This window comes from Hypanus sabinus, chromosome 6 (assembly GCF_030144855.1).
Source record: "Hypanus sabinus isolate sHypSab1 chromosome 6, sHypSab1.hap1, whole genome shotgun sequence".
Classification (NCBI taxonomy): Eukaryota; Metazoa; Chordata; class Chondrichthyes; order Myliobatiformes; family Dasyatidae; genus Hypanus; species Hypanus sabinus.
In genome coordinates, this window is record NC_082711.1 from 40,340,277 (window position 1) to 40,367,393 (window position 27,117).

Below are 27,117 nucleotides of genomic sequence, written 5' to 3' on the forward strand. Positions count from 1 at the left end.
TATTGATTTGCGGCAGCATTCCTACTGTATGTTGGTGGTGGAGTCATGAATAGTTCTGAATATGGTAATTAACAAAGGGATGCTATGCGCTGTATTACTAGCAGAACACTGGAAGAAAGACCAGTTAGTTTCTCGAGTTCCACCATGTAATTGATGGACAGGCTTTGGGAAGTCAGGTGGTAAGTTATTATGCTGAATTCCTAGCATCTGACCCTCAGTTCTAGCCACATTGTGTATACTGCTACTCCAGTTTAGTTTCTAGTCAATGGTAACCTCCAAGATCTTAGTACTGGGGGATTTGGTGATGCTTATACCATTGCTTGTCGGGAAGTAAAAGCTGGATTTTCTCTTGATAGACGTCATAATTTCCTGGCACTTGTTTGGCTTACTTGCCATCTATCAACCCAGGCTTGGCTATTGTCTCAGTTTTGCAGTATTTAGCTGTGGACTGCTTCATGCTCTGAGGAGTCACAGATGGTGCTGAACATGGTGTGATCATCAGCCATCATCCCTACTTCTGGTGCTCATGAAGGATGGAGAAGGTGATGACAGTTGGGCCGGGGGCACAACCTTGAAGAACTTCTGCAGAGAGGTCCTGTGGCTGAGATGAATGACTTACAGCCACCACAAACATTTTCCCTTCTGCTAGCTTTGATCTCAACTCGTGGAGGGTTTACCTCTGATTCCCGTTGACTCTACTTTGCCGAGAGCTCCTGATGTCACGCTTGATAGAATGCTAACTGATGTCAAAGGCAGATACACTCAGTTCATCTCTGGAGTTTGGTTCTTTTGTTTATGTTCGCAGGAAGGCTGCAACAAGGTGACTGTAGTGAGCATCTGTGAGCAGGTTGCTATTAAGCAAGTGTCATTTAATAGCACTGCTGGTTGGATTAAGTGGTCCAGTTTTTTTCTGGTTGAAGTGCAAGAAATTGAGGCCAGGGCAGAGAAGAGAAACAGAAGGCTTATTTTTAATGGTTCTTGTATAGGAACCATGAGGGAAAAAACTGTGGAAAAACATAGGCATTTGTGTACTAGGAAGTGGAAAGTGTAGGATTATATTCAGTTAGATTAAGTACAGTTATGAAGAAAGGGGAAGATAGATCAAGAATAAAAGTTACAATTTATGGTAAGACCAAAGTTTTACCAGGCTGAAATGTAAGGCATCAGAGATGGCAGTGAATTTTCGTGCTAAATATGTTTGGAATAAATGATTGTTGATGTATATACAGGCTAAAATCAGATTTTTTTTAAAGGAAACAACTACCACAAGCACAGTATTAAGAAGTTGCAGGCTTAAATTAAACTTCCTTTATTTCCCTTTCGGAGAATGCATGAAAAATTATTGGCAGATAAAATGATACAGAAATGTGTGCATTGACTACTTGTTTATAAATTAGAATAGAGAGGATAATAAAAGAGAAATTCCAATTAGAGCACAAAATAGTAGATATCCCATCCTCCAGCTAAGAATCATTCTGACTTAGCCCAGAAGTACCATGACAAATTGAATGAGCAGCAAATACAACTTCGGACTTTCTGAAATGATGGAGATTTTTGTACCAACAGAACCAATTGGAATCAACTTTTACTAGGTTATAAAACTCTATAGGGGGAAAAATGGGGAAAATAGTAGAAATAGAGGAATAACCTTTGTAATTTCATTTTGAAAGACATAAAGAGAGAAACAGGGAAGGACTATTAGACAGCCGGAAAGTCAAAATTAAGACTGGTATGTACAGAGCCCTAGTTTCAACTTACTATATTAAAATGTAACTGCAGAGAATAACAAAGCTTCTTGCAAAATTGGTAATTACTAATTGATTTATTATTGTTAAATGTACTGAGATATAGTGGAAAACTTTGTTTTGCATATCATCCATGCAGATCTTCAAGACTTAAGTACATAAGGATGACTTGGGGTTTTTTTACCATTCCTGAGATGGCTGAACAGTCTATTCTGGGATCCAGAAATTCAGAACGTAGTATGATTTTTGTGACTGGGATGTCGTGTCTGCTTTCTGTAACTTGCGCCTAGCCTCTGTGTATTCCTCTTGTAGAGATCTAAAGTGCTCATTGACTTCATCAATGTTCCTTTCCTGAATAATCACAGGCAGGAATAATCTTGAGTTCATGAGAATATTATGTTGTTTTCAAGAAAACTTAAAGCACAGTCCTCAGTTTTCCCTCCTGGATATTTCTTCCTGTGATGCAAGTTAGCGTTTTAGCAGTTTAGTACTGCATGTATGAATGATGTAACCCACAAACTAGACTTAGATGTTTGACAACAGTCTCAGTCCAGTGCTGAGGATGCTGGGCTGCACGAGGATGCTGAATTTGGTTGACTATTCTTGCTAATCAATTTGTAGCATTTTATGAGGACAGCTTTGGTTATCCTTTCATGTGCTTTGAGCTGCCCCCTTAAGGTCATGTATGTCTTCAAAGCAGACAGGTATGACCTGCTCTCCTGTATGCTATTTGGTAAACTCTTCTGGGTTTCAATTCTTGATCTGTCAACAATCTCCTCAGTTAGCTCAAGGCTGACTGGTGCAGTAGAGGATTAGTGAATTTTATCATGTTATGAGGTGGCTCCTGAAAAATTTGAAGTGTTTCATCTCTCATCATGAATCTTGGTTGTCAGAGGATCTCAAGTTGGGGATGGAGGACCATAGTTTTCAATATATTTACTGAGGAGTCTTAACCCTGAGGGACAAGTCTGGAGCTGGAGTCTCGAAGGCAGTCCTACTTTGAGTTCAATGCTGACTGGCAACCCCTGTGACGCTTCTGGTACCGAACTGTAATCAGTCTCTGCCATTCCATTGGGTTCATTAAATGCTTGAAAAGGGGGAGCTTTTGGGGCAGTCCATATTGTACTGCCTAGGCTTGAGTAGCTAGGATGTAATATCCATTGTCAACTCTGACCGACGGAGGCCCTCACACTCTCCTTTCCATATGTTTTAGTAGTTATTGATGACTTGGTGCTCTGAGTCCAAGCTTCATTTATCAACTATAATTTGAAGACTGATCCTGGTCCATCAGGGGCACAACAAAGACTGAACAGCTTCCCACTCTTCGATGGAAGATTGTTCGAGGTGAGAGACTATAATCCTGATAGGAAGATGGAGTACAGGGTTGGAGTAAGGATACAGCCTTGCTTCTCTTCAGTCTGAACTGGGATTGAGTCTGTGGTGGATCTGTTGGGACCATGACTTGCCCGTCATTATGTCATGGTGATGCAGCAGGTAGTGTTGCTGCTTGATAACGACAGTGACCTGGCTTCCTTATTGACCAGCTAGCAGGTTTGAGGAAGGGCCATTTGACCCAAATCAATGATTGCTTTCTCTTTTGACTGGCTGAATACTTCCAGTATTTCTCATGTTAAAATTTTAGCATCTATAATTGTATCTGTTTTTCAATACTTCGTGTGGAATTTGCATCTTGTGATTATGTGGGTCCACAGAGGAGAAGTTGGTGGATATGTGAGAAAGAGTAGGTTCTGGTAATTAAGAGGGAATATGAGACTGGAAGGAAGGTGAATATCTGGTAGAGTAAAATAAACAATGTAGGAGTTGGAAATTACTAGTAGGTCAGGCGGAGATTTTTTAAAAAATGGTGGGTAGAAAACAGACAAGCTGAGTCATTATCATGCACATTGTCACTGATACAGACAGAAATCTACTTACATGAAGTTGGGCCTCATTGTAATGGTATAGGAGACCACAGGTTGATCGGTAAGAGTGAAAGTGAGATGGAGAATTAAAGTGGCAGGCAACAGACTGAACACAAGTTCTCCACAACACAATCAGGCAATCCCTGTTTGCTTTTCCAGTGTAAAGGAGACCACATTCTGAACATGAAATGCAGTACATGGATTGAACATATTGCTTGTGAATTGCTGCTTCACGTGGAAAGACTGCTTTGGGCACTGGATATTTTGAATTATTGGAATCTGATTTTGAACTTTGCTCTGAGTAGTGACTGATGTTTGGAGTAAACTCTTCAGACTCTCCTACCTCTCCTTGCTGCTGGGTTTGTTGCCAACTCAAATTCCAGCTTCATTATTACGAGCCAAAGAATTTAAAGGCAAATACATCTGCTGCAGTTGAAGACATTCTCATGTGTTCCCACATACTAATTTCAGACATAAAGCCTTGTCTACCATTTCCTTATCTGTATTATTTGTAGATACACTTTATTTAATGATTTTAATGGTTTTAAAGCCCTTTAGATTTTGTGGTTCAATATTAGTAAATTCATTACTAATGACAAAAAACACCAAAAAATTCTTCACCTTGTGTGTTATCTTTATTACTCCATAACACTGCTTGTGTTGTCTCTAAGTTCTTTCCTCTCTACTCTGCCTCTGTACTTTCAGTGATCCTGCTGCTGGTTGTAACGTTTCACCATCCCGTCACTTTTTCTTGAGGATCTCTCTACCTTGTCCAGGTTAAACCCAGTGTTTGAGAAAATCCAGCTTTCATCCACTGGCATTCAATACCATTGCCGTCACTGAACTTCATTTCCCCCACCCCACCCCCCCACACTATTAATATCTTGTGGGTTACCGTTGACTAGAAATTGAACTGGAGCCGCCATTAGCACAATGTGGTTCTAAGTGCTGGTTGGAGGTCAGGAAACCTAGCAAGTAACTCACCTCCCAAGTCTGCAAAGCTTCTCCACCTACGTGTTTCAAGTCAGGTGTCTGATGGAATAGGTGAGTACAGCTTCAAGAAGCCCAAACACCCTACTCAACATGTTACCAGCTCACTTCAAAGGCACCCCAGCAACAGCCATTCACTGACTCCATCACTAATCGACAGTGCCGGTTCTGCAGGAGTCTCTGCAGCAACTCACCAATACTCCTTACCCACCCTCACAAACTCATGACTACTACCTGCTATGACAACAAAGGCATGGAACCACCACTACTTAGAAGTTTCCCTCCAAGCCACATAGCATCTGTCTTGGAAGTATATCACTTCTCTATCCCTGTTGTTGAGTAAAAGTTCTGGAAATCTTAACAGAATTGGGGGCTTACTCACACCTCTAGGAATGCAGTGTTACAAAGCGACAGTTCACCATCATTTTCTCAAAGGTCTGGGCAAGTTAATGCTGACTCGTCTGACAAAGCCCACGTTTCTTGAATGAATATTTAACAAAAATCATATTTTTATTGGTGAATGGGGAGAGGGTATGAAAGTAATAAAATCACGGACTCTTAAAGTAAAAGGAAACCAGCCAGCCTACCCGCTCCATACCCATGACAGTGAGCCCTATCCCACCTTCCAACACCAGGTACGTCACTGATTCACTCTATGGGCCACAGCTCCGCAAGCACACATCCTAGTACTGTCTAATTTTGGTGAAGGCTTTGGTCTCCAACAAATTTTTAAGCAATACATTCCTTTCTCTTGCCACCATCATTGTTAAAATAATTGTATTTTTCCACATCTTTTCCTAACCATTTGCTGGATTAATGCTTTGTGACTCCGGTATTGGAAACAGTTCACCTAGTTACTTTCAAAGTCCCGTCATAGTTTTATATGCCTCAATTAAATTTCCTCTTGGCCTATTTTGGTCAAAAGGAAACAACCCTAACAATTCTATTCTTGCCTCTTCGCAGCAGCCTTGGCAAATCTCTGCACCCTCTACAGTACAGTGGAATCTTTACTATAGTGTTGTGCCCCTGCCTGCATGGTTTATAAAACAAACATTTCAGAGAATGAAATAAGCTTCTTTTCCAAAGACAGATCATGTTATGTCTAACCCCTTGAAATATAAGAGGGCAGTGCTTGGCTTTCTCTTAGAGCATACCTCTCTTGCCGTTCTGAGGCAGGGCAAGTGGCTTGTTTTCAGATCACCCAGAGGTTCACAGAGAGTCATTGCTACTTCCCTTTCTATTCCCACTTTGTAATCAAAAGGGATTACTCTGGTGCCTTACCTGCTGACGTGTTACAATGGTGCCAGTATACAAAATAAGATACGGTGATGACCTGGTATTTGAGCAAACATATTGCAGTAAATATCCTTATTTAATACCATTGCCATGTTTTACACATTGTACATCATTACTGATTTAAAAAAAGTCTTTTTGTTGCATTTCTGCCTCCTGAACAGTATGTGTGTTCAGGATGGACTGGGGAAAGGAAACACAGTATTTCACTGGAGTACTCTGCAATGTGATTGAAGCTGCAGTACTGAGGTGATCAGAATGGTAACAACTAATGCTCTCTAGATGTGCCCTAACCAAGGCTTGGTTCATAGCTGCTACTCATTGGATTTAGTTTTTGGGAGACTGGAGATTTGTGAGAGACTAGTATAGATAAGAGATTTGTGCAGAAAAGTGCTGCTGAGGCAATAAAAATTAGTGATCCGATTGAACTGCAGAGCAGGCAAGAAGGTCTAAATGACTGTTCTAATGCTCCAAAACAGACTGCCGAATGTTTTATATTCACAGACTCAGAGAGAACAGAGGGAAGAGTAGAGTATTTCAGCCTGGCTAGCCATTAAAATACTACATTACTCATTTCTCAGCATTATATAAGAGCATAGGAACAGGAGCAGGAATAGGCCTTTGGGCTCTCCGACCTGCCTCACCAGACAATATAACCATGGCTGATCTATGCTGACTTCATCTCCTCTTCTTTGCTAATTCTCGTCTTGAGATCAGAGAGGTGTTACAGTAATTCATTTTCCTTTTAAAGGTTTTCACTGAGATTTCAGTTACAATTGCTGTACATCCCATCAAGAGATATTGAGGGAAAACAATCAAGCACAATTTTTATGCATCTTTAGGATAAAATGAGAGGTTGTAGAGAAATGGAATTAGAATATATAGCTCCCATGAAGAGATTAACTGAATGAGCAATTCTGGTGTAATAAAATTTCTGTGGTTCTTTCAATTAGCCATGTTTTATGTGTTTAGCCTAGCTTTCTGAACAAAATAAATATTATAGAAAATGAAGCTCAGAACAGGGCCTTCAGCCCATGATGCTGTGTTGAAATAATTAAGCCAATAATACCTAATTCCTTCTGATTGCATATCCCTCCACTCTCTGTATGTTCATGTGCCTGTCTAGGAGCTGTTTAAATGTCTCCATTGTATCTGCCTGCACCTCCACCCGGGCAGCACATCCCAGACACTAACCACTCTGTGCTTGATCAAGAAGAACCTTAGCATTCATTTGTCCTTCACACGAGGAAATCTGCAGATGCTGTAAGTTCAAGCAACACACACAAAATGCTGGTGGAACACAGCAGGCCAGGCAGCATCTATAGGGAGAAGTGCAGTTGACATCTCAGGTCGAGTCCCTTCATCAGGACTGACGAAGGGTCTCGGCCCGAAACGCCGACCATACTTCTTCCTATAGATGCTGCCTGGCCTGCTGTGTTCCTCCAGCATTTTGTGTGTGTTGTTATTCATTTGTCCTTTCAACTTTTCTCCCTTCACCTTATATTTAAGACATGCATCTGACACATATTATTAAAAAGTAGCTTTTAATACCAGAAGCATTTAATAATAGAAATCTAATCTGTGGCATATGTGTCTTCTAAATATATTTTTGAATATATTTACTAAATTGTAAATTGGTTCAATATTGTCACTGAATAATTTGTATACTATTCATACAGATGTGTGTGTATTATAGAGTGCCGAATAAAGAGTTACAGTACAGAGAGAGTGCAGGTAGATAGTAAACGGAAAAGTCACTTCATGGTAGTTGGGGGTCAAGAGTCCTTCTTGTCGTACTTGGGAAGCATTCAATGGTTTTGTGACAATGGGGTTGAGCCTGGTTGTACATGCACCCAGGCGTTTGTACGTTGTGCTAGAAGGGAGGTGGGAGAAAAGAATGTTCGGGGTGGATGGGATCTTTCATTTCGCTGGCTCCTTTACTGAGGCAGAGAGGAGTGGCAGAGTTCATGGAGGAGAGGCCGGTTTCCCTGATGTGCTGAGCTGTGTCGAAACTCTCTGAGCTTCCTTACAGTCATGGGCGGAGCAGTTGCCATTCCAAACTATGATGCATCTGGATAGGATGCTTTACTGTACATCAATAAGGATAAGTGTGCGCCAGAAGGACCATGGCAAATTTCTTTATCCTCCCGAGGAGGTAGATGCATTGCACGGTGCTCTTGGCCATCGCATCAACGTGGTCGGACAGGCTTTTGCTGACGTTCACTCTGAGGAACTTGAAGCTCTCAGTCCTCTAGACTTCAGTACAGTAGATGTGAACCACACCCACTGCTGAAGTCATTGAACAGCTCACGTTGAGGGAAAAGGTTTTGTCATGACACCATGTTGCATCTTCTTCCTGCATTCTGATCCATCATTATTTGAGTTACGATACAAGTCAGTGGTATCACCTGCATACTGAAGTTAGAGCAAATTCTGGCATCACAGTTGTGAATATATAAGGAGCTGAGGATACAGCCTTTTGGGGCACCAGTGTTGAGAATATTCATGGCACAGGTGTTGCTCCCTATCCCTAATAATCAGGAAGTTAAGGGTCAGTTGCAAAGGGTGGGGTTAAGTCCAAGGTTTAGGAGTTTGGAATTGAATTTGCTTGAAACTAAAGTATTACATGCTCAACAAGAGTTAATAAGCAATAGTCTAATACAGTGCTTCTGCTCTTTAAGTGCTCCAGGAATGATTGTCAGGCCAGGGAGGTGGCATCAGCTGTAGAACTGTTTCATTGATAAGTGAATTGCAGTCTGGTAGGCTTGAGTTGATGCATGCCATGACCGACTTCTTGAAGCTCTTCGTGATGGTGGATGTCAGAACAAGCAGGCAATGGTCATTAAGGCCTTGTTTTTCTTGAATACCGTGATAATAGCGACCTTAAAGCAGGTGGGAACCTCGGATTGAATTTTATGAGAAATAACATTGAATTAAATAAATTGGACTTTAGTGTGTTCTTTCAAAATGAATTTGGTTATCCTTTTATTGCTTGTCGAACATCAAAGAGTTTATTGGTACATTACCTATGATCAAATTGTAGAAATGCACATCACTCGATGATCAAATGTTTAGCTAATGGGTTATCTGGCTGAAAGTTTATTCCAAATAAAAGAGACCCTCAGTAAGCTGAGAAAATGAGTTTCTGTTAGCTACTAGTTGGTGGTTGGAATAGAAAATGCATTTTCCAAAAAAGTCCACTGATGGTATTGAGTAAGTCATTTTAAGTGTTTCTGGTGGGATCTTTCCAGATGGAGTATCTGTGATCTGACATACTCCAGGGCCCACGTTTGAATTACTAAAAGATCAGTTGCATAGTAGTTGGGTATGTTAAAAATTCTCTTTGATCTCTGTTCTCTGGTGTTAAGTGGTTGCTGGAGTGTTTAATGCCCATTTTACTCGTTTGGTTTTACAGTAATAGAATGAAATATTGTGTTGCCAGATGAAAATTTTCTTTTGCTTCAATGTATTTAGTGTTAACAACGTAACACTAATTTGCACCCTGTACATAATCACCCAAATGATCAGTGATTTGTACTGTTACAATCCATTAATAAAAATTTTAACTTCAACGAGTTTTGAAAATGCAGCCACTTGGTAGAACAGATACCTGATGAATTTGGTCTAGCATTGTGATTTAATGCATGAGCATCCGTGGTTTAAGAATAGAATATTGTCCACGTTATAAAGGTATAATTGTCAATAGACATGTTTTATTGTAGATAGGCACCGTGTTTTGTGCTTCTTAAATTATAATCTGTGACTTAATGCTTTCACAAGAAATTTCAGGGATATTTCACCTGATCTGATTACTTTAAACTGTTGTATACTCTTGGCTAGGGACTTCCAGACACTATGAGCTAGTTATCCTTTTTAGCCTGCACACTTGAAACAAGCTGTAATGTTACAATAATATCCTAAACAAATGGGAATAGACAGTAGTATTGCAAAGACTTTGCGATATTAAATTATGTCTTTCTTCATTTATGCAATTACTCCCCCACCTTTATAATTTCATGCTATGATATTTTGAAACTGTGGTGCCGTCTTTCTGCCATTAGCAGTCCAAGTGCTGTGTCAGGTGTTTGTTAAAATATACCACAGAACTCTCTGTCCCGCACTTATCTCTTGGGTATTGCAGTAAATCAGATGACATTACAGTTTTTTGGAGATTCAATGTGCACCCACTTGGTGCTGTATTTCCCACAGTAATCATAACTGGCTTAGGTGTACTTCATTAACTTTGAAGGACATTAGGATATCTCGAGGTCATAATGATTCCAGAGATGTGTGAATTTGGTCATGTTGATGAACTGGGTTTGTCCTCCTTGGAGTAAGTAATGCTAAGAAGAGATTTATTAGAGCAGCCAGAGATAATGACTAGCTAAGATCAGCCAAAAAGAGAAGTTGTTCACCTTAGTTGGTGGATTCAACAACCAGAAGCAAGATTCAAAGAAAATGTGAAAAATCTTCTGTGCATGTAATGCACAAGTAGATCTGCAGCTTGCTGCCCGTACAGTTGTGGAAACCATTAGTTAGAGCTTTCAATAGGAACTGAATGGGGGAAATAATGTTACAGATGTATGGAGAAGAGCAGGCAGATGGCACTGTGCTACTAAGAGTGGTGACACAGTCACTCCGATTGGTGAAGAAGAGGTATTGCACATTTGCATTCACTGGCCAAGGTCAAGTACTAGAATTGGGCTACCTTGTTACAAGATGTTGGTGAGACCACACTTGAAGTATCGCATGCAGTTCTGCTTGGCATGAATGTGATTAAGTTGGAGAGGACACAGAAAAGATTCATAAAGATGTTAATGTGATTGAAGGGTTTGAGTTACAAGGAGAGACTGGGTAGGTTGGGACTATGTTCTATGGAGCAAAAAAAGACTGAGAGTTGACTTTAAGGAGGTTTATAAGACCATGACGGGCAGAGACAAGGTGGAGGGTCATGTTCTTTTGCCCCAAAAATCTAAAACAAGAGCACTTAGGTTGAGACTGAGACCTAAGGGGCAAGTTTTTCACAGAGCAGTTTAATGTAAATAAACCGCTGATCATCATGGTCAGCCTGGACAAATTATAGACAATAGACAATAGGTGCAGAAGTAGACCAAAGGGGTGACTTCTGTCATGCTGTCTATCTGTTTGGCTCTATCACTCCTTTAGAAGATTACATGAACTCTATCTAGCACATGGTAATGCCCTGTGCCATTATAAGGTCATCAAAGGGTGTTAGTGGATACAGGATTTACTTCGCTACCATTACATACTGCAACATGTTTCTATATACAGGATCCCTTAATGTAGTTCTTGGTGATGGTTCATCTCCTATCTGGGCAAGGCTGCCCAGACACTCAGTGTTACCTAGATGACATCATTGTTACTGGTGAGGATGATGGGGAACATCTCCAAAATCTCTAGTCTGTGTTTAAAATAAAATTAGAAGATTATAGACTTAGAGCATAATGCAACAAGTGTGAATTCTTTAAACAAAGCATTGCTTACTGTGGTCACATTCTTGAGGCGCAAGCATTGCACAAGTGTACTGAGAAAATTCAAGCAGTGCTGGATGCCCCAAATCCAAAGGACATGTCTCATTTTCAGTCCTTTTTAGGATTTGTCAATTACTACAACGGGTTCATGCCAAACCTGGCTACTGTGCTCCACCCCTTGAGCTCATTACTACAGATTAGGAAGAAATGGCAATGGACAAAACGGTGTGAGGTGACTTTCAAGAGGTAAAGGAAATGGTGACTTCAGACACTGTACTCACACATAAAGATCTACATTGTCTAGTGAAGCTTGTCTGTGATGCCTCACCTTATGGTACAGGTGCAGCCATGACACATGTTATGAATCAGAATCAGGTATATTATCACCGGCATGTGTCATGAAATTTGTTAACTTAGCAGCAGCAGTTCAATGCAATACATGGTAATATTGGGGAAAAAAAGTAAATCAATTATCGTAAGTATATATCTGCATATTAAATAAGGCAGTCCCCGGGTTACGTACGAGTTCCATTCCTGAGTCTGTCTTTAAGTCGGATTTGTATGGAAGTTGGAACAAGTACATCTGGTATTATTTAGCGTCAGTTAGTCAAACGTCTGCCTTAGTATATAGTATATATTTTACCTTTCTATGCATATAAAACACTTAAGAAACGTATGTATTCCAATAATTAAACCACTGTGTTGCTTAGTAATAATTGTAGCTTTCATCGGGGCAGGGCCTTTCAAATGCTCCATGATTCTCACTTTATCCGTTATCCTTTAATATTGTTCCAATCGTTGACTGACTGTAGCTAATTTATTTTCAATCGCGATCGCTTCCCGTCAATGGAACAGAAACACTGCGGGCGGCAGCTCCCGAGCTTTGCCGGCTCCCGCGGTCCGCTGGGTCCTAAGGACCACCGCATTGAGACAGGCTAAATGGGACAAGTGGGGGCTGTACTGGGTTTGGGTATTTGATCCTCCACAATATTCCACGTGGGAATTTAAACTGGAGGTGGCATTGTTTTTTTTCTATAAGGTCGAGTTGCAAGCTCGACATCAACCCAGCTCGGATGGTACGGGAGTCACTGGATCGACAGTAACCCAGCACGGGAACGGTCTATCACGGGATCAAACTCAGGAAACTCCGTTCTCCAGCCCGGCGCTGATCTCACTGCGCCACCAGCCGACCAGAACTGCGGGGGCGGCAGGGTCAGGGTCAGGGTGAATCTTACTAAGAAAAGTTAAAGTCAAATATAAAGTTAAACACCCAACGCAGTGTCAACGGCAGCGACTTAAAATGGCGGACGGCATCGCAATCCAACTTAAAATGGCGGATGGTGTTCTCCTTCCTCAGTTTGGAAGTACGAGTTGGCCGTAAGTCGGACGTTCATAACTCGGGGACTACCTGTAGTTAAATTAAAAATAGTGCAAAAACAGAAATAATAGAAGTGAGGTGGTGTTCATGGATTCAATGTCCATTCAGAAAACAGATGGCTAAGGGGAAGAAGCTGTTCCTGATCACTGACTGTGTGCCTTCAGGCTTCTGTGCTTCCTTCCTGAAGGTGACCGTGAGAAGAGGGCATGTCCTGGGTGACTGGGGTCCTTAATAATAGACACCACCTTTCTGATACACCATTCCTCCACCAACTGCAGCATCACGAATGCAGAGATGGGCTCTGATTCCTGGAGGACACAACTACAAGATTGATTAATCATGGAATTGCTGATGGATTTTCCTGTTTACCCTTGGAAAAGGAACTACCTGAAAAATTGACAAAATACAACAGTCCTCATCCTGCTCCATGACTTTATTCTTTTATAAGTTGAGGGAAAGGCTTTGAAAGCCAGCACTTAATTCTTATCCTCGGTGACCTTGTCATGTCCTTGAACTCATTGGCTTTCAAGGTTAATTTAGAGTTCAGTTTTGGAGTCAGTCACATTGCTGTGGTTCAATTTAGGCCAGAATGTAGAAGGACAGCAGATCTGTTTCCCTACAAGGCATGAAAATTCCAGATGGGGTTTTCATGACGATCCAGCAGTGGTATGGTTGCCATTACTAACATCAACTTATTATTTCCAAATTAATTTAGTAAATTTTGCTGATAGTCATCCATGGATTCTGTCGATGCTGGAAATCCAGAGATCGCCCCCAAAAGTGTTGGAGGAATTCAGCAGGTCAGCCAGCGTCTATGGATAGGAATAAACAGTCGCTATTTCCAGCCGTGGCCCTTCATGAGGACTGGGAAGAAAGGGGAGGAAGCCAGAATGAGAAGGGAAGGAGTACTAGGTGGCAGGTGATAGGTGAAAAGAGATGAGGGGGGAGGTAGATTGTGGGGGACGCAGTGAAAAGCTTGGAGGTGATAGGTGAAACCAGGTGAGGGTGCATTTTGCGGTTGTAATGAAAAGCTTGGAGGTGATAGGAGCTGGAGGTAGATGTAAAGAAGAAGGAATCTGACAGGAGAGGACAGTGGACCATAGTAGAACGGGAAGGAGGAGGGGCAGTAGAGGGAGATGATGGGCAGGTGAGGACAAGAGAAGGGGTAAGAAGAGAACCAGAATGGGGTGTGGAAAAAAAGAGGTGGGGGGGGCAGAAGAAATTACTGGAAGTTAGAGAAATGGATGGTACAACCCAGACCAGCATTAATTGCCCTATGAATTAAATAACTTGCTTAGGTTTTGAGGAGAGATGTTTAGACTTGATCTGCTGCCGTGGGAGGTTCAGGGTTGGGAGTGGGGGTGGACATCAAGGTAATTTAGCCAAGCTGTTTTGATTACTTGTCCATTAACTTATCCACTGTAACCATATTGAAATGTTGATAGTCAGCTGTGTGTTGAGTCAGCGTTGAGTGTTTTTAACACAAATCCTTTGGTGTGTCTAAAGCTGAATGTCGCTTTAACTTGCAGATTTGTTGGCGTGTAGCCTCTTGCTGCACAAGTCCTTTGATCTGACCCAGAAATGTAACTCTAAAGCAACCTCACCCAGTTGTGATGAGTTTTATTACCACATGTTATGCACTGCTCTTTTTTAGTGGCAATGAGTTCCTTCCAAAAACTTAGCTCATTTTGGCAAGGTATCAGCCAGAAAATACAACCTTATTGGCCCAGGATGCAGAGAGCTTCTTTTTCACCCCCATTTTCCGGTTGAGAATTTTAATTTCTTTTACAGGCATTTCCTCCTTGGAGAAACATCCATAACAAGCTAATAGTGGACATGACCAAACATAGTAGACTGTATTATATGCAAGTTATTGCAATGTGTATGTCGGAATGCATGATTGAATTGCCAGAGAGCTAACCTGGCATTATGTCAACCAGATCAGTGGGACAAATATGCAAATTTAACTCTGTCCATCCTCTGGGAGAAAGGGCATGCAGTGAAAAAGTTGTGTCTGAATATTTACTGTAGCATAATCAAAAGAAAAATTGGATTTGAAACTAAGTATGAGAGGTGTACTTCAACCACTGAAAAGTTACATGGTAGTAAAATGAACTGAAATCATGCATTCTCTCGCTGGAGAAGCACATAGAGTGCCTCCCTGCTGAAGATACAAACATAGAGAGCCATTCTTTGAGTTCAGAGCGTGTGTTTACTGCCTCCATTTTTCAAGGGAGTTTCCAGCTTCCAAGTTCCTGCTTGATTAAACTTACCTTGCTCCTTTTCTGAGGAGAATTTATTGCCCTTTTAATTTGAATAAGGGAGGATGGCTGATGAATTTTTTTTAAAGCACAGATACTTAATATCTAAAACATAGAAAATAATGAAGAGTCAGCAGGTCTGACAGCATCTGTTGAGGGTGATCTGCATTTTGGTGGTCTGTCTTTGGACTGATCGAGCGATCTGGCACTTTGCTGTCTCCGAGAGTTCCACGAGGTGTCGGTCAAAGTGTGTGGGCTCAAGGCCAAGAAGCCTGGAGACGGGGCGTGAGCCCGTGTCCCACTCCATTTCTCGCTGATCTCACCAATTAAAGCACCAAGGAAGATTGAAATCGGGGATGGTGAGCGAGTGTTCAGCGCTGTCTACTAGCTTCTCGCTGCTCCCGAAGGAAGGCCCCTGCATTCTAGTTCTCTATTTCTCCCTCGATGCTGTTGGAGGATAGTGCTGGATTCTGGGTCCTGGGCAAGGTTTGACTGATGCAGTGTGTGAATTGGACTCTGTGGTTCATGTTATGTTGTGTTTCGGGTTTCTCTTTTTTTTGCTATTTTGGACGATTTTGATCAGGGCAGCATGAACCGAGCTAAACTGAAAATACTTGAGATCTTTTGCTTTTGTGTTCTAGAGTCTGTGTTTCTTGCACTTTTTGTTTTTGTTGCTGTTTGCATATTTGTTTTAGCACGTGGAGGGGGGTGTTTTTCTTTGAATGGGTTCCATAGTTTTGTTTTGTGGCTGTCTGTGGGGAAGGCGAATCTCATGGTTGTATAGTGTACTTTGATAATAAATGTACTTTGAACTTTGAACTACTATAATGTTTTGGGTCCAAGGTCCTTCAGAACTGGGAAAGAGGGAAATGGAAATGAAATAATATCACTTCAGGGCCTTTAAGAATACAATGGTGGCTTGCAGAGGACAGCATAGGCATTGTTATAGTCAGCAATCACCACTGTAATTTAGGTAGTTCCTTTAATATGTTAAATGTCTTGGGAGATTTTCATAGATGTGCTTACAAAACAATATTTTTGGAAAACCATTTGAGGTAAGTGTTTGGGTAGATAATCAAAAGGTTGATCACAGTGGTTAGTTTTTAAAGGGTGATTCTAAAGAGAGAAAGAAAAGTGGAAAGTGAAGGATGTTCCAAAAACGAACAAGCCCAGGTATCACTCAATGTTGAAGCCATTTAAATTTGGTTCACCTTCTTGAGCTGATTTTCATGAGCTGTAGGTTCTGTGAAGCTTTTCCAGATGTTCTGTTTCCATTTTCAGCAAGCAAAAGGAAATACAAAGATAATACAAAGTGGTAGATGTATTTTTCCCTAAACTGGTTTTGAATATAACATATGTAACCCATGACATTTTGAGCAATATTTTGAAAATAAAATTAAGTGAAAGGTGATTGTATTTAATTTATGTGGCTGGCATTTTCTTTGATCCCACAGCAGTCAGGACCGAGGATGCAGTCAGGACGAGAGCTTTGCACATTTTGTTTAGAAGACTGAGGAGTATAACACTATGGTGGCATTGTCAAGAAATCAGCTTCTATGCGTTACGGGCCTCTGTTTCGATTTTATCAGTTCATTTTAAACAATTGGTCAGCTTTTGCTTGAATTTAAGGTTATGATTGGGTATATGGAACAAAGTACTATATTACCTTGTTAATATGGTATTACCAAAGAAATACCATACTTTGGTTAATTGGGCCATCCGTTAATTGGGGCAACTCTTAAAGACCAAAAACTAATCAAGAAAATAGCCGGGATTCCCTTCGTTTATTTGGGATACTATGCCACTTAATTGGGACTGGAGGCTGTTGCCAAACAGCTTCTAACTAGTGCCAGTTGCATGCACTTGTGTGGCCGTTAGATACACTGCCATGTTTAGAGTGAAGTTTTAAAATAGCATCGGTTGCATGTGCTTGTGATCTTTTTTTTAAAAGCAGTGATTTTTGTCACAATTAAGACAATTGAGAACTGTTTTACTCACTGCAGTTTCACACTTTCAGGCTAAGAGATGCTGGAAAAGACATTACATCGTGCTCAGGGCATTGATTGCGTGCCCTTATCCATTTGAGCCGATGAGTGCTGATTCAGAAAAGAGCATTTTTGATCATGTTGTTTTTATTTTGAAGGTGTGCAATATCTGCACTAGGTGTCTGTGCTTCTTTTGTTAACTTGCAGTCTGTGGCAGGATACGTGGCAGAGGGAATTCCTCCGCTGATAGCTATTAGGAACTAACACAGTTTTAAAGTACTGTAGTAATATTGGTAGTATTTTGATTTGTTCTGTATTCAATTTAAATACATAACTTGTTACTGAGTTAAATGGTAGTTTGGCACTTTTATGTCTTTTTAATTATTTCCATGAAACTTCAGCCAGTTGGGCCAAAATGTACTGGTCCCGATGTGTCTCAACTAACCAGAATCTATTGTATGTGTTCCAAGCTTCTGATGTCTGGTAGCAAGAGAAACTTAAAATTGGTGGAACTAATAAAAGTGATGCTGTAGAGTTATAAAATGATGCAACAAACACAGAGGAAATGAAAAACTGCAACTTTGAACAATCAGAAATAAAATGGTGTGTGCACAGTAATGTAAGTTACTATTCAGGAAGTACTGATTTCCAGAAGATAAGTCATTAAAAACTCTCATTTTTCAGATGCAGGATAGCTTTTAGAAAATGTTATTCAAGGTTAGAATATAATCCATTTAATGGGAACATAAGGACATGACCATTTTAATTGCACTGTCATTGTGAAGAAAGCATATTTCAATCTGCTGATAGGAATCTCTGGCAGATAGAATAGCAAATTCTATGAACATTGGAACATTTTTGTTAAAACTGTGAGGTTAAATTGCTATTCCTTGCATTGAAAATGATATCAAGCTCCCCCTTGCTGCTAAATGTAGAGAAGACAAAATATAAATATTATATATTTGAACATTGCTGCCAGTAATAGCTTGGCTTTTATTCCTGAAGTTCTTTCCAAACACAACATTCTGACATTCGATTATCTGTGTTCTGAATGTGATTCTAATACTTTAATAAAATACTTTAAGTAAACTCCTTTCATTTTAATGAATTAAATCTGACTGGCAATTCATGGAGGATGTCATATCCTTTGCTTACTGACCACTGTTAAAATCCTTCTCTTGCCCAATCTCTGGCATCAACTTCTGGTTTTTTTTTAAAATACCAAACTGCAACCAAAATATTTATCAGCAGAAAACACTTTATTTGGCCATATGCAAACAGGAACTTTGGTTTAAACGAGAGTACAAGGGCTTCTAAGCTGCATTATATTAAAGTCTTTTAAAGTTGGCAACTTTTGAAAATATTGAATAAACATTTAACAAAAAGGATTCTGTAGAAGGATACTGGCAGAATTTAAAATACAGAGTGATCAGGTTGTGAAGCATATGAAACCATTTCCAGTAGCTAATATTCTGCCAGCTGTCAACTATTGCTTGCTTGTGTCCTTTTCAAGGCCTAATATAAATTCTTTGAATTGAAATACTGTCAAATTATAAACAGATTCTACAGATCTGGAAATTCAGAGCAACACACACAATGCTGGACAAATTCAGCAAGTCAGGCAGCATCTATGGAAATAAATAGTCAACGTTTCGGGCCAAGACTCTTTGTCGGGACTGGAAGGGAAGGGGGAAGATGCCTGAATGAAAAGGTGAAGAGATAAGGGAAGGCGGGCCAACTGGAAGGTGGTGGTGAAGCATGGTGGGGGGGGGGGGTGAAGTAAGAAGCCGGAAGGTGATAGGTGGAAAAGGGGTGGAGAAGAAGGAATGTGATGGGGGAGGAGAGTGGACCATGGGAGAAAGGGAAGGAAGAAGGGCACCGGGGAGGTGATAGGCAGATGAGGAGAAGTAGTAAGAGGCCTGAATGTGAGCTTGAAGAAGACAGAAGGGGAGGGGGAAAATTTATTTTTTCTTTCTGTTTCAATATTTTTACTAATTTCTTACATAGAAGAATACAGGGTACAGTAAGTTATATAATATATAAGATAGATAATATATATCGATTACAATACATTGAAATCACAGATGAAGTGTAATTACCCCATATCCATATAGATTAAATTTAAACATAAAATTGAAAAGAAATCATTTTATTATACAAGAAATCTAAACCCACTACCAGAAAAAAAACATCTGTTTGGTTTTAAAAACAAAGAATAGGAAAAAATCCTTATCGTATAGTGAAACATATTATTAGCAAACATCTGTACTTAATAGCAAATAAAAATTTTTGAAAGTAATTCAAGAAAGGTCCCCACAATGTTAAAACATCTTGTCTAGGTTCAGAAGTTGAACAGCAAATCTTCTCTAAATTTAAGCAAGACATAACATCATGTAACCAATGAGTGTGAGTAGGCAGAGTGGAATCCTTCCACAAGCAACAATGCCCTCTTGGCTATAAGAGAAATAAAGGCCAAAATATGCAAATTGTGTGTCTCCAAAATAATATAATTTCCTCCAACAATATCAAATAAGGCAGTCAAAGGGTTAGGTTTAAAATTTACTTTAAAATGCACCAAAAGAGTTTGAAATACTTCCTTCCAGTATTTTTCAAGACTCGGACAAGTCCAAAACATATGGATTAGTGAAGCTTCTCCATTATTACATCTATCACCATAGGGAGGTATATCCGAATAAAAACATGACAAATTATCTTTAGACATATGGGCTCTATGAACCACTGTAAATTGTAGAAGGGAATGATGGGCACATAACTTTTTTACTCCTTTCTCTTCAACTGATATATTTTATTGTCTGCAGATATTGTGATTAACCTTATATCTGATTCGGTGTGGTACTGATATCTGATTCAGTGATGAATAAGAAATAAGGTAGAAGTGTTCACATTTCAGACATAAAGATTGCAAACCAGAAGGCTAAAAAGAATTACATAAAACTGTAATTATATATTATATTTTTCTATAAAAATAGAAGTGGATAAGAATAAAAAATAGCCAGGATTGGCCACCTGGCCCCTCATGCCTACCCACCCTGCACTACTCAGTATGATCGTGGGTGAGCTTCCTTTGGGCCTCAAAACACCTGTGCCTAATTCCCTAGCCCTCAGTCCCCCCGGTTTTCAAAAATATATCTACCACCTCTTTAGAAACCTCCAATGATGTAGGACCTACTGTTCAACTGAAATTATTAACCTGCTCAGTTGAGGAAAAAACACCAGAGACACGAAATTACCTCTGAAGCAGTTTTTATTCAGAGAGGAGTTCGCAGCCACACGCACTTCGGGCATAAGGTAGCCAACTCCCAATTTGTCGGTTCACAGAGGTCATACTTATACCCAAAAATGGGGCACTACATTTGCAAATATGGTTATCAATTCAAATTCATCAATTGATTGGCTATTGCATAGCTAAGCACACGAAATACTCGGAATAAGTATGGACGCAAGCAAAACACTCGAAATAGGTATATAGCTCAGGTACTTCGCCAGACATATTGTCTTGCGGTGGCAAGGTTCCCCTTTCTTTGTGATTGCCATATCTGTTTGGTGCTCTATTTTAGTTACCTGTTCCCTGTCCTCCTACACTTCCCCAATAACATACTCTGTCCCTAGTCCTGTACGCATACTTTGCTACACTTACCCCTTGACCCCCCCTTCTACACGTACCCCTTACCCTCTCCACATTCTCACTACAACTCTCTGGATTAGAGAATCCCAGAGATTCACTGCACCCTGTAAGAAGAAATTTCCGCATAACTTGGTTTTAAGTAGCCTGTTATCTTGAATCCATGTCCCCTTGTTCAAGACTGTCCCTAAAATAAAAACATCTTAACATCTACGCTGTCGAGCCCCCCTTCTAGTCTGTTGTCATTCAATAATATCACCCCTCATTTTGTGAACACTGAGTAACCAAAGCTAATGCAATACAGAATTGACCTGAATTGACTATTTCTTACATCCTTAACAAACATGAAGAGTAAAAATCTTTACATCTTTGTCTCAATGTGCAATGTGCAATCAAAGTAATCTATAATAATTTATAATAAATAGAACAGCAATGTAACATAGAAATACACTCAAATCTGAGTGAGTTAATCAGTCTGATGGCCTGGTGGAAGAAGCTATCCCGGAACCTGTTGGTCCTGGCTTTTATGTTACGGTACCTTTTCCCGGATGGTAGCAACTGGAAGAGATTGTGAGTTGGATGACTCAGGACCCAATAATCATTTGGGCCTTTTTCACACCTGTCTTTATAAATGTCCTGAATCATGGGAAGTTCACAATTAGAGATGCGCTGGGCTGTCCACACCACTCTCTGCGGAGTCCCACAATTAACAGTTCCCATACCAGGCAGTGATACAGCCAGTCAGGATGCTCTCAATTGTGCCCCTGTAGAAAGTTCATAGGATTTGGGGGCCCATACCAAACTTCCTCAACCGTCTGAGGTGAAAGAGACTGTTGTGCCTTTTTCACTACACAGCTGGTGTGTACAGACCATGTGAGATCCTCGGTGATTGTGGATGCCGAGGAACTTAAAACTGTTCACCCTCTCAACCCCAGGTCCGTTGATCTCATTAGGGATTATCCGGTCTCTGATCCTCCTGTAATCCACAACCAGCTCCTTTGTTTTTGCGACGTTGAGGGAGAGGTTGTTTTCTTGACACCACTGTGTCAGAGAGATGACTTCTTCCCTGTAGGCCACCTCGTTATTGTTTGAGATTAGGCCGATCAATGTTGCGTAATTTCCATTCACTGTTTCATAATGTGAACTGCAATAACACTATAGTGAAGGAATAGAATATTTTAAAAAAATTGAGATATTTGTTATTATTGTCACATGTACTGAGGTACAGTGGGAAAAACTTGTATACTGCTCACAGAGATCAAATAATTACAGTACATTGACCAAGTATAAAGTACAAACCATAACAGAATAAAGTGCTAGTTAAAGAGAGTACAGGCAGGTAGATAAAAAGGTGCAAGTTCCTAACAAGATGGACTGTGTTGCAAAGAGTCTGTCTTGTACGAGGGAACCATTCAATAATCTTATAACAGCAATGGATTTCTGTGTTTAACTGCACAGATTCTACAGTAACTAGAGAACAATAAAACAGCAAATGCTGGAAATGCAATAAAAACAAAATGCCTTCTATATTTAGCTGGTTAGGCAGCATCTGTGGAGAAAGAATGTTTCAGGTCTTTAGTCCATTATCAGCCCTCAAAGTGAGAAAGCAGATCTGTTTTTAGTTTGCAAAGTAATAGAGAACAGTGGAATATCTGTGATAAGGTGGAGAAAGTTTTCCAGGTATTGCAGTCATTTCAGTGCATCTAAGAGCAGAGAATGATTACTGGGTGATCACTTTGTAGAACTCGTGTTCTGTCTACAAAGGTGAAACTAAGCTTCTTATCGCCTGTCACTTTAATTCTTCATTGCTCTTGCATTGTCACCTTTGTCTTTGACCTTATGCAATGTTCCAATGAAATGCAACATTGTGATGGTATTGGGTTTGCTGACCATGTAGTTTTAAACTCAAAGACTTTAAGCCGTATCAGATATAAATAGCCACGACTACTCTATCACTACCCAATCTTCAAAGACTAGTTTACTTTTCTGTTTATTCTCCATGGTGAGCTTAGCTGTCAATACCACTATTCGAGTGGCGAGTTCCCCCCCCCCCCCATACCAAGGAGAATATAAAGTTCACTTATTTACAGTGATGCATGTTTAAATCCACACATTATTAAAACACATTTAAATCTCACAGAGGATTTTGATCTTCAAACATTTCCCAATTACAAACCATTTCTAAAGCACCCACCATTTCCAAAATACAAAGTATTTCTCAAAATTAAAGGATTAAGGATTTCCAAAACACAGGCACAATTCCTATAAACTAAAAAGGCACACCAAAGATCCAGAAAAGCTGTCTATTACAGAAACTAGTTCTTCCATGTTTCTTGATGTTCCTTACCCCCTTCCTATTAAGCTTGAACTGCTCTTTCCTGCCACTTGAATGACTTCACAAGCATGTGATATCTCCACAGATGTCCTTTCAACACAATCTGTTTCATAGCATTTTCAGGACATAGATCTTAGCTAGCTATTATTCATACTGTAAAACTAACTTCTTTGAGTACTTAAACATTTCAAACTATAAACAGTTATTGATATGCTAAATGGTACCATCCATCTGTTCTACAAGCTTTCTTGAATTAAGCAACATAAAAGTCGGTTTGTGTGTTTGAAACAACCCACTGTGTTATACTGTACTCTTGAGCAATAAATAATAAGGCAGGTGCACTGACTCTTCACAGGCTGGGCATCCTCCAGATACAGAGCCTATTTGTAAAGCTGTTCTATATACAGAGCTTTTCATTCCCACTTTAAGAACTGAAGACTGACTTCCACTTACAACCATGTTAAACAAACCGTTAGTGGAAGTTTACTGATTACTGCTTGTGACCTTTCAAATGGCAGCTGCTATTTAGAAAGCAAGCTTAGCAAACATGAGATAGAAGCAAATATCTATCACAGCAAAAGCTCAGGAAATGGCATTTCATCTTCCTTCTAATGGACTCAATTCAGAATTCAACTATTTCAGATAACTGGCTGTTCCAGTGTGCATCAGAAATGGACATCTGTAATGTTAACTCACCTTTATCTCTGTTCACAGGTGCCATCTGATCTGTGGAGTAGTACCAGTATTCTCCTCTATTTTTGATTTAATAGTATCATTACTCTCTCTACTGCTCTCACTCAATTTCTTCTATTTACAATCCTTTGGACAGATCAGCCTTATTAACTGTCATTCATCCCCCTATTGCAGCAAGACCTATTGTGATTTTCATGACTTAGTATCTTGTACACGTTTCATTTTGTGTCTTCATCCCTCACCTTCTCTGCAACTTAAAACATACGTTTTTCACTGTGACCGATTCTGACAACAGGCCACTGACCTTAAACGTTAATTCTTCCTCTCTCAAATGTACTACATTTTGCCAGCATTTTCTGATTTTATTTCACTATTATAGCATAGATTACTGATGGACTACAAAATACATATACAATCATCAGACTTCAAGAATATGAAGTATCTAAATCACATTTAAATACTCCTCCAGTGAATTTTTGTAGTGAACAAATGAATATTGAAACAAATCCAATATAGTATTTTATGATTTATTTTTTACTTAAACACCCAGGATTCACCAACCATGCGCTGGAGTAATCATTAAGGAATAATGGATTATATTCCATAGGCAAAAAGTTCCTTTTAAAGGAATTTTGTGTGTATTGTAGTGCCTTAATGAATGATATTTAAGAACCCTAACCCTTAAGCTACTTGTGTTACTACAAACATTGACACTTAATAAATGCAGGTAATTCCTACATCTTGTATGAAACTTTATGATTGACATCTTTGTATTGCTTGCAACTAAGATTTTATAAAATAACTAAAATGGTTTTCTATTTTTGCAGGTATTTTCTTCACCCTACTCCCACCGATAAGCATCATGAAGGAATCTACAACAAGAATTATAAATATGGACTGGATATTGTATGTTTGTATTGTTCAAAGCCTTAATAAGACCCCTAAAGGATGTCTGCTTGGTGAGTCTTTATGAAATATTTATGCTAGTATAGGGTGAATAAAAATATTTATGACATGCAAGATTTTGCAAAGAGTTAGCAGTGAACATTCATATATTGAGCTCAGCTTTTATTAATACTAAACAGTGCTATATGAGTTTATAACTGAAATTATTTGTGGTTGAAGATTTTCATTCTAATATGCAAATTATCATTATAATTCATAGTCTGTGATTTGAAATGATTTGTTCTATGTTTTATATAGTTTCCTGTAATGCCGTTATTGTGTATACTGGCTTGGTAAACTTTTAGTATTGTTACTGCAATTTAGAATCACAAGTTTATCTTGTCTAATAAGCAAACAGCAGAAATATTGCTTCATATGTTGAGTGCTGCTTCACGGTTTTATTGCTGTTTGTCAGTAATCAGTAAAGTCATATCACAAATGATTGATTTATTATTATCACGTGTTGTTTGTTCTATCCTAAAATTAAAGCAGAAACTGTGTTGTGAAGCTGTATGTACTATGAAGATGAAACATTACATTTCTAACTGGTGTATTTTCATAGTTGCACACTTGGGTCATACAAATGATAAATGGCAGAATCAACAAATTTGAGCATTAGATGTGTGTATATATAGATATATTTGACCAAACCCTTTTAATTAATCTTACTTATGTTGGTCAGATTAGAGACAGGATTATTGCAAGAACAAAGGAAAAAGAGAAACGTAAATGATGGGGTGATCAGAATGGATTGAAGTGAGAAGTAATCCTGATTTTTTTAAATTTTAAAATCTTGATGTGTTCTCAAGATACCCATATATTTTTTTGCCTTATTACAGTTAGAGTTACTCTTTCTGGACTGAACTTTCTTGGAATCCAGTCCAAGCTGTTATTTGTGCACCATGTGAACCTCCTCCAAGCCATCTTCTAACTTCAGCAAATCTTTTCCTTTCTCTTGATGTCTGGTTTCCCCTTAAATATATTCACACTACTTCCCTTAACTGCATTCCATATTTTGCAACTGTGGGTGAAGAACTTCTTATTTAGCAGTCATCCCCGATAATCTCTTGTTACTTTTTAAGGTTAGACAGCATAGTTGTTTGCTTTAAAATGGGATCTACTGAGAGCTATACAATTTCTTGCAAGAATGGCCTTTTTTTTCCTAGTTCTTGAGGATATTTCTCCAATTCCCTGAGCAAGTTGATAGGGGTATGTGAATGACACATTTTCATCCTTTCTTCAGCATTGGTTTATACCTGTACAATTTCTTGACCAGTGCAATTCTGACACCAGGGGGAAGATACCAAATAAACCTTAATCCTGGGGATGAGGTAGGAGTTAATATCAACAGCAGGGAAAAAAAGGAATTGTCATCATAACATCACAAGAGTTCCTTCAGCGTTTTCTGTGTGTTGCTTTAAATTAGCTATTTTTTAAGGGAAAAAGCAAATGGTAAAAATAGTCATTTGGAAGAGGGCCATTTTCAATGGGATGAGAACAGATCTGGCTTGGTTAAATTTGAATCCAAAATTGGAAGGCAAGTAGGAGAAACACTTTCAAAGAGGAGAGGGTTCAGGAATTGTTTAAGTACATTCCCAGGAGAGAGAAAGATAGATCAAGTCAAGTCAGACCTCCCGGATAATCAAATGGAGAGTAAAATTTAAGAAAGGGTTGGTATGACAGATGGCAGTTGACAGCGTACTAAATTGAGTCCAGAGTTGAGAGATTTATATGGATAGATTGGAGAATCTCTCCTGGGGAAAAGAAGTTTGATAGATTGTGACAAGGGTGTTTGAATCATGAGTCTAGTCAGGGCAGAGAGGGAGAAAGTGGTCCTATTGGCAAACATTGAATGAAATTGAATGGCCAAAAAAAAAGGAAGTGGCAGGGGGAAAACGTTCCATGCAGAGTGCTTAAAATCATGAATGCCGTGTCAGTGTGTAGACGAGATAAAGTAGGTTTAAAAAAAAGATTCATTGTGGCATTCGGAAAGTACTGGATAAATATTTATTAAGAAAGAACGAAAGAAAATTGGAGGATTTCAAGGAGAGAATAAATGCATGTGATGCTGGATAAATCTGCCATAGAGCCAGCACAAATTTCAGGGGCTGAAGTACCTTCTTTGCTTTATCCTTCAGTGAATATAGGAGACCTTTCTGCTCCTCGGCCCATTGTCTCTTGATAGAGCTGTCCAATTACCTTCTACTGCCCTGTTTTTTGGCCCTCTGGGCTCTTGAAAAGATTTTCCAATTCCCTTCTTTCATTTTAAATTTGATTTTCTTCTAAGGTGAGAAACTGTGCTGTGAGGAGATCACCAAAATAATTGACAGAGATGTGGACAGACTAAGGGAGTGAGGAAGAAGTTTACAGAAAGAATATAATGTGAAGATTTTTAAGGAAAGAAAAAGTATATATTTTTAAAATAGTAAGGAACT

General features: G+C 39.4%; 1 protein-coding gene across 1 annotated transcript in view; it reads left to right on the plus strand.

The window, feature by feature from the left end:
• LOC132395410 (enhancer of polycomb homolog 1-like) overlaps positions 1–27,117 on the plus strand; it is a 189,795-nt gene that overhangs the window by 24,460 nt on the left and 138,218 nt on the right. Inside the window, exon 2 of the mRNA XM_059971956.1 lies at positions 24,565–24,696. Coding sequence (XP_059827939.1) covers positions 24,646–24,696 — 51 coding nt within the window. The 5' untranslated portion in view covers positions 24,565–24,645. The remainder of the gene's footprint in view (positions 1–24,564; positions 24,697–27,117) is intronic.